Source organism: Humulus lupulus, chromosome 2, assembly GCF_963169125.1.
Source record: "Humulus lupulus chromosome 2, drHumLupu1.1, whole genome shotgun sequence".
Lineage (NCBI taxonomy): Eukaryota > Viridiplantae > Streptophyta > Magnoliopsida > Rosales > Cannabaceae > Humulus > Humulus lupulus.
The window spans coordinates 65,825,051-65,834,409 of record NC_084794.1 but is presented as its reverse complement, the minus strand read 5'-3'; the positions used below and the strand labels follow the sequence as shown (position 1 = coordinate 65,834,409).

Here is a 9,359-nt window from a genome sequence, read left to right as displayed (position 1 = left end):
TTCCAAATTTATATGTTCCTATCAAGGTTACTGGTTACTCATTCAAGTTTTCATGTCTTATTTTTTTTATCCCATATTTGGATATTCCCACTAGGGTAACTGGTTATCTGGTTACCCATTCACATTTTCATCAGATTTTTTCTTCAGATTTGAATGTTCTTATCAGGGTAACTGATTATCCATTCACGTTTTCATATATTTTTTTTTTCTTTCCAAATTTAGATGTTCCTATCAAGGTTACTAGTTACTTATTCAAGTTTTCATATCTATTTTTTTTCTTCAGATTTGGATGTTCCCATTAGGATAACTGGTTACTCATTCACATTTTCATTTAATTTTTTTTCTAAATTTGAATGTTATCATCTGGGTAACTGGTTACCCATTCAAGTTTTCATATTTTTATTGTTTTTCTTTCTAAATTTGGATATTCCTATAAGGGTTACGATAAAAAGAAAATATTGAAAAAATTTATTTGAATTTTTTTACATAGAGTGGAAAAACTATAAAAAAAAAATAATTACAATAAGAAATGATAATAAATATTAAAATAATTATGTAATGTTAAAATATATGTGTGAAAAAAAAAAGAAAAAAAATACAAAAAAGAAGAAAAAATGGAAGGAAAAAAAAGGAAAGAAAACTAAAAAAAATATGAAAAATAAAACAAAACAAATGATGAAGGAAATAAAGAAAAAAATAGATAAATGAATAAAAATGAAAAGAAGAAGAAAAAAAATAATGGACAAATTGAAAGAATAAAAAAAGATAAAGGAAAAAATTGGGAGAAAAAAAAAAGGAATAAAAGAAAGAAAAAAAAATAGAAGAAGAAAATAATAAGTACAAAAAAGAAGAAAAAATGGAATCAAAAAAGGGAAAAGAAAAGAAAGAAAACTAAAAAAATATGAAAAAAAAACAAAATAAAATACATGATGAAAGAAAAAAAAAGATAAATGAATAAAAATGAGAATAAAAAAAATGGAAAAATAGAAAGAAAAAAAATTGATTTTTAGAAAAAATTAGTAGAAAGAAATGAAGAAAAAAAAGATGGAAAAGAAGAGAAAATGGAAGAAGAAAAAAAGTAAGGAAAAAAAGAAAGAAAAAAAAGCTGAAAAAATAAAAATAAAATGAAGGAAAAATAAAAAATTGAAAGAAAAAAAAATTATCTTTAAAAAAAAAACATAATTATGATTAGAAATGTAGTATAATTATATGTTTTAAAACAACTTAAAAATATCCATAAATGTCTATATTTTTTTAAAACAACTTAAAAATATCAATAAATATAAAAAAAATCCAATTATAAAAGGGTCAACATCACTCCACTAATCACTACAATAAAAGCGCCGATAAACAGAAAATTAGATATGAGAAGGAATTTGGAAGCCAGCCAAAATCTCGGCGACATAGAGCTGTCATGTGATAATTTGTATAATAATAAGCTCTATTTATTTATAAAAAGAGTGACAAAAATAATAAAAACAAATTGGTATGAAAGCTAAACAATGAAAGTTTCAACAAAAGAGGAAATCAAATCACATCACATCACCCCAGCTTGGGTACTTGGAGGATTATATATCATCGTCATCGCATTTATTCGAATATGCCATTCCTTTATTCCCATATATTGTGGAAACTAACCTAACATAAGGAAGATTTTTCATAGGTGGGGCTCTTTTATATTTTTAAACGGTAAATAATTTTAGGCATGATTTTTATTTATGTTCGTATGTATTGTAGTTATTTAAAGTATTTTGTAAATTTTTAAAAAATTACGAATAATTTACAGTGCCAAAAATTAGGTTCAAACATATTATTTTCTACGCACATAAAAAAATTAGTTACGAGTATAACAACCAGTTTTAAACTAGTTTTTGACACTGTAAATTATTCAGAATTTTATGAAAATTTGCAGGATGCTCTAAATAACTACAATATACACGGTCATACAAAAAATCGCATAAAAAGTTGTTCACAGGTTGAGAACACAAAAAAGTCTCATCGGAAAGGCTCTTTTTGATGTCCATACGATAGAAATTTCCCCCATCGTAAACATATTTAGAAATCATTTTTATACACAATATTAAATAAATATATGTGAAAGTGGAGTTTTTGTCAAATATATATATATATATATATATGGAAGACTTCTCAATGATTATTACCCATATATGAGTACTAACAATTATGTTGATGTGCCAACATAGTGACTTATTATAGCAAGTCACCAATAGGTAAATATTTTTTTTCTACATTAATTTTGAATTTAGTTTTTTTTGTCATAATTAATGTTGTTTCTAACCAATGAGAGACACTGCTATATTTAGAAATTTACATGTATTTGAAAAATGAAAATTTTACAATATTATATTTTCATAATAAATACACGCTTTGCATCAGGTAACCCTTCAAAAAATTTGAAAAAATCTAAATTTATTTTCAGAATTATTAATTAACAACTATAAATATGTACCATTAAGAGTGCACTCATTGCCCTATTTTGTTAGATGGTAAAAAAAATTATAATATGCCATTATTATATTTCATAAAAGTACAAGTTACAATCTTAATTATTATTATTATTATTGTTGTTATTATTATTATTATTATTTCAAGATGCTTATTTTTTTAGGTTATTTAATTGTTCATCAAGCAATGCAAATAAAGCTATTATGAATTAATTGCCCATGTGTTTTTTTCTTCTTGGGGTGGAATGGGAACTTGTTTGGTTTCCATGAAATTTAATTACTTTTTCTTCCATGATATTTATCTTCAATGAAATTTTTGTGAAAAAAAAATATTTTCTATTGAAGTTTAAACTGTTTTTTTTTTTTAATGGAAGAAGTGAATTGGAACTTGAGACCTTTTTGTAACCAAAAGTGTAGTATCATTAGATTATGTGTATGCCCACATAGTTCAAACTGTTTTTAACTTGTTATACATTTATCCTCATTTTTTTTAAAGATGAAAGTGTTAACATTAAGTTGAAGCATAGCAGTTTATAATTCCATTTTTTTTATTTATATGAATATTTGCAACAAATGTCTCTAATATATTTAATTTTTTTTGTTGTATCGTCATTTTTTTTACTACAAATGTGTCTGTTTTAGGTGTGTCCACTACTACAAAATACCTTCTACGAGTCACCCTTTCAGGACACACACTTAAATATAAATCATAAAAAATATCTCTGAAGTTTTTAGGAGTCTCATTGAGAGTTCTTAAAAAATACATATTGGGACTCGCAATGAGTGTTCTAAAAATATTTGTGGGTCCTAAAAAATCCGAATAGAAAATTTAAGTGTATAGTATGAGTGACGATTTTTAAGGGCTCACTTTGGGTATCCTAAAAGAGTTTTAATGGCTCCCAAAGCGTGTCCTAAAAAATTTTAAGTGAAAAGGGACAAAAAATTCTTATAATTTTCGAATTGGAGCTATATTAGGGCATCATTTCTCATCAGCACATAAAGGAAGAAGAAAACAAGGAGCAGCCACCTCTTTCCCTCTCTCTCCCACCTGCGTCAATACAAGGCTCGACCGTCGCCCTGCCTCTATCCACCGTCGACACGCGCCAGACCAGTGGAAATAGAAGGTCTCCGACCTTTGACCCCACGAGCCCAGCCCCACACGCACCGTCCTCTGCTGCCTAGAGCCGTTTGAAGTCGCGGTGGTGCTAAGTTTTCCAAACACTTCTGAGTGTTTTCCGATTGCCTCGAGCCACCCCGACCCAAACGACCATCACCACTGCACGCTTTGGGCGTCAAAACCCACTAAAGGATCGAACTCAACAACCATCAGCATTGGAAGTCGACGTTTGCTAGAATCCATGGAGGTCCAAGAAATCATAATGCAAATCTGGGCATTTTAGGCCTTTCCAAGAAGAATCACCATCACCACGACGCTCCCTGAGACTTGGGCTTTGAAGCCTAGTCATCGTTTTCCTGAACCGCCACCATGGGGTGGTGGCGCTGCCGTCATCATCGGAGCACCAGTGGGAGCTTTGGCTACCAATTAATTTTTTAAAAATTAAAAATAAAATTTTTCAGGACTCGCAATGTGAGCCCTAAAAACATTCTTTTAGGGCTCGCAAACAAGTCCTAAAAAACCTCACTTTATAAGGCTCTCAAATAGAGGAATCGCGCTCCATGAGTCCTAAAAACAAAGCGAGCCCTAAAAACCTTTTTTGTAGCAGTGGTCTCTTATCTTATAATTAACCCATACTCTTATATTATTTTAGATAATATAATGTGAGATTAAATAATGTGACAAATCATATATTTGTCACACAAATGTGATTTGTCACACTTTGTAACATAATATTGAGAGTTACAAAATTGGACATATGTGTGTGTCCAAGTGTAACATATTTTGGAGTTACAAAATCAGCTACAAATTTGTAACTACCAAAAATCACCAAATAATGTGCAGATTGAGAGTTACACATTTTTATTGAATTTCATAAAGCCATAATGTGATATGGTTGTTGAAGATGTGTTTTTAATTCTCATTATGTATATGGATGTTACAAAATCATGTGGGAAATGTATTGAGACGTTTTGGGAAAAAATGCAAAATTGGGAGGCTGTAATAGCATTCAGGCTGTGACCACAAACATCTAGCTGACAACCGTGACCTGGAATGTCCCAGGGCACGGCTTGGGGTGCTGGCAGCCAAATCCTATTTTGCTTTTTTTCCAATTTGAACGATTTTAACATATCAAGTAACTCCAAAATCATCATTTTAATTCCATAAACATCCAATTAAACATTGGTAATAACGCCAAAGAGATTGGTAAAATTTGAAATTCATAGAGTGTCTCAAAACTCTATAAATATGAGCCTAATGCTCACTTGCAAGACATACAATTTTCTATCCACAAAGTACTTGGTTGGAAAATACACAAAAATGCTTGATAATTCCATACAACTATTTCCAAACTTGAGAGTCCCTTAGTGCTTAGAGAATAGGGGGAAATAACTTTTAGACAAATGTCTTGAACCTTGTTCAAGTTAGTGATCTCCACTATTTTACACTTTGGTTGTGTGACAGTTCTTGTTCTTTTCTTGTTCTTCATTTCCTTTGCTCTTATTCCACTCTTCATGTTCTTCTTTGTTTTACTTATTCTCACATCTACTTGTATTTTGTTCAATTGAGTTGTAACATTTATTTTAATAAAATCATTGTCTATTGTATTTTTTGCTTAGAGTTGTATTTTAATTTTGTTATTTCCATTGAATAATATATATTCTCTAAGAGCACTTCAAATGGAGGAGATAAAATGTCTTATTCTTTATAATATAAAGAAAAAATGGTTAAATAGTCTTCCAATGAATTATGTAAATTTATTTATTTTTTTACCTAAATGAATAGTATTTCCCTATATGTAGTGAAACACTATTCATCAAGCTATAAATATTTTATTATTTTTTTTATAAATTTTTGTATATATATGAGTGTGATACTATTATATTTAATTATTTTATTTCTTAAAATGAATAAAATATTTTAACAAAATATAATATTTAAATGATGTAGAAATAAATAGAGAAGCTGATGTATGGTATAATATAAAAGTTTGAGGTAAATTATAAAAAAAATACCGTTTTAATGATGTATTTTGTAATATAGAGTAAAACACTCATTGAGAGTGCTCTAACAAGTTTTCTCTCATTCACCCAAATTAAAAAAATTATAATTCTTTAAAGAATTATAATATTTTTATAAAAATTAAAATTATAAAAAAATGAAACATTTTTTAATTAAATTTAAAGTTTTATTCTAAAAAATATATATTTAATTTTTATAATTAGCAATTTTTGAATAAATATATTTAAAAAAAATTGTAAATCTAAATTTGAAAAAACTACATGCATTTAAAAAAAATAGTAAATTAACTGCCCCAAAAAAAAAAGTAAATTCGAAAAAAAATAGAAGTAATATGGTGACATATCAAAAGGGCAGTTAATTAATTCGCGGGAAAACGTTAGAACCAAAAAACCCGTTCGTTAATAGAAGCAGCAAAACAAGATCTCATTCTCTCCGGCCTTGTCCATTTCTCACCACCGGAAAAATCAATCTTTATTTGTGTTCTTAGAAACAATGTCCGCCGCCGTTCTTTTGGTTGTTCTTTTGCTCGTACTGACGGCCACGGCGGTGCTCTCCATGCGGTTCGACCTCCAATCGGGGACTACTAAGTGCATATCGGAGGAGATTAATGCCAACGCCATGACTTTGGGAAAATACTTAGTCGTAAACCCTTACCATGACTCTCCTCTTTCTGATACCCACAAGGTCAACGTTAGGGTGAGTTTTAATATATATTATATGTACCCATAAATATGCCTCTGTTTCAATTCTAATATTTCTTTTTCATTCTTCACTTGAATATATCATGACATGAGTTACTGTTGTTTTCTCCAAGTTTCGAGCATTGGGTTAATCTAATCTAGGGTTCGCTTCTCAATATCTGTTAGAAAAAACATGGAAGATCTTGTTGGAAATGGCACCATCATTGATTGTATTGTGATAAGAGTTGACTATCAAGTATTTATTTATTTTTTGAGTGTGACTTGTTCAATGGTTTAAGAATGAATTAATTGGGATTTTTCAAAAACAAATTAATGCAGAACAAGAATGAATAGGGTCAGTTGTTGGACCTACAAACCAAACACGTGGGTTGTTCCATTGCTGATGTTACATATTTTGTGTCTGAGATTTGAATTCTAATTGGTCCAGCTCGATAAGTTCGTCATGCAACATTTTATCTTGAAATAAATATCAAGAAAAATTAGATTCTGTAGTGGTAGTGGAGAGATTAGTCGGGGTGTGGGGTTACACTACCGCAATACGTATACTTAATGTTGTTTTATTAAGTAATATTTCAACGAGAAAGTGAATTTTATTTTCTCTGTAAGAGATTTTTTTACGAAAGGTTTCCATATAAAATTGGTGTGCTATTTATTTTCTTGTTAATTCTTTTCTACACACATTAATTTGAGAAATGAGGTTGAGTTGTTTGTATTGTATTGTATTGTAGGTAAGTTCACCTAATGGGAACAATTATCACTACATGGATAATGTGGAATCGGGTAATTTTGGGTTCACTGCACCTGAGAAGGGTGACTATACGACTTGCTTTTGGGCACCTGAGAAACTCCCTCCAAAGACTATCACGGTTGAGTTTGATTGGAGGACTGGTGTGGCTGCTACTGACTGGTCCAATGTTGCCAAGAAAGGCCAGGTTGATGTAAGTAACCCTGCCTTTATATCAAATTAATTATAATTTTGTGTCGATGTGATGTGAGTACATTATAGAACATTTCCTTCTTCGTTCCCATTAACGTGGCCTTATTAGATCATTCATTCATTATGTCAAGAAGTAGTCATGCTGTTACTTTTATTCTGTGTTTAAGAGGTGTAAATTTATAAGATTATTAATGCTTTAAAAAAAGTCTCTCTCTCTCTCTCTCTCTCCATTTATTTGAATTGAAATAACATAATAGATGAAAGTGTTACCAGGTGACCCTTTACTCCTGATTGCTATATTTCAAACATTCCAGTTCACTCATTAATAAGTTGATCATATACAGAGTACTTTGGTTAAGCATCAAGACGTAGTCAGCCAAACTTTTCATTTTTAATTAATGTATACCATTGAAATGACAAGTCTTGTGATGTTAATAGACACTCGAAGTAGAATTGAAGAAAATGTATACCGCTGTGACACATATCCATGATGAGATGTTTCATCTACGTGAGAGGTATACAGTCAAACATAAAATATATATATCTTCTCTTAATTACAATTATTTAGTATTCTTTTTCCCCATTAATTACTTTTCTCATATGATAATTAAAACCGGTAATAGATTAGTACCATTATCATTATTGCTTGGCTGATTGGTCCTTTCTTTCTTTTATGGATGAGTTTTAGGGAGGATGAAATGCAACAATTTAATAGAACAACTAACTCAAAGATGGCTACCTTTAGCTTTCTTTCCCTGTTGGTTTGCTTATCGGTTGCTGGTTTGCAGTTCTGGCATTTGAAGACTTACTTTCAAAAAAAGAAGCTTCTCTAGATTTTCTTCTATGATTTCTTTCTACCTCTTCATATCCAATTTTTTTCTTTTTGGTCACTTGTTGTTGCATATTGGCAACTTTGTATTTCTCAATTTTGTTTTTCAATTTTTTTTAAAGGACTTTATCATCTTTTTTTGACATGGGGGCGTATGAAATTGAGATGGGGTGTTCCTTTTTTACACTCTTTACCAGCTTTTTTTCTTTCTATTTTCTTTATTTCTTCTGGCTGATTGGTGAAACTTATTTTGATACACAACAAATTTGAATACAAACTTTAAACATAATGATATGTATTTAATTTTAATCACTCAAATTAAAATGATATGGTCTCACTTAAAAAAATATTAGTTGTGTCTAGTACAAACAGTTAAATACTATGATTCATTAATATGTTAAAGAATTTGTTCTCCATATATTGTAGTACACAGTTAAAAGATGATGTAAAGAGTAAAATGAATAAATTTGTTTTGGGGTGAATTGATGATAGTTAAATAAGAATAAGAAGTCCAATAGAATAAATAAATAAGAAAGAGAAGTCCTAAATAAGCAAGTGAAAGAAAAATGGCAACTTTTACCAACATACAAGAAAAGTAAATAATTTACTATAATAGTATCATATATACTATTTACAAAATTATATACAATATATACCACTTTAATAAACATAATTATAAAAATACAATTCCACCACTTCGGCCACTTTTCCTTAACTTCCCATATATAATATACCATCCCACCAACGTTATATGAATTCAATGAATAAATCATATATTAAATATTGGGAAATTATCCCAAATATGATAATTTCTTTCTTTTTTTTTCGTTTTTACGTATGTTTTTATTTTCTTTCATTTTTATATGTGTTGTTTTTTTAATTGTACATCAACCTAATTTTTTTTATTTCGTTAATACGGTTTATACACCAAATATTTATCTCACTTTTGTTCCTTCTCCAAAATGCTTGCACTTCTATTCTCTTTCTCCTGCAACATCTGGCTTATCTTTTTGCAGTTTACAAACTCAGTATTATGTTATATATATATTTATATATTATGAAAAACTAATATTGTTAAAAGGATTTATGTATGTATAGTCTATTACTCTCGCCGAGCTATATATTCTTCCAACTATAATTTTTATTTGGTTTATGTATACTTCCTTCTATATATGCAGTTTACTGTGTATTTTTTTGTTTTTTTTAAGCTAGAATGTTATATATCTATTTGTAAGATATTTTGAGGTTAACACTATTAGATTGACCTTTTTTATTTATTGTGTGTTGA

General features: G+C 29.2%; 1 protein-coding gene across 1 annotated transcript; it reads left to right on the top strand.

Moving 5' to 3' along the window:
- The first annotated feature begins 5,773 nt into the window (after positions 1-5,773).
- Positions 5,774-8,542, top strand: LOC133816081 (transmembrane emp24 domain-containing protein p24delta7-like). Its single transcript, XM_062248764.1, has 4 exons — positions 5,774-6,300; positions 7,034-7,243; positions 7,681-7,757; positions 7,931-8,542. Exons 1-4 carry the CDS (start codon positions 6,097-6,099, stop codon positions 8,073-8,075), a joined length of 636 nt encoding a protein of 211 aa, XP_062104748.1. The 5' UTR covers positions 5,774-6,096; the 3' UTR covers positions 8,076-8,542.
- Positions 8,543-9,359: the final 817 nt, after the last annotated feature.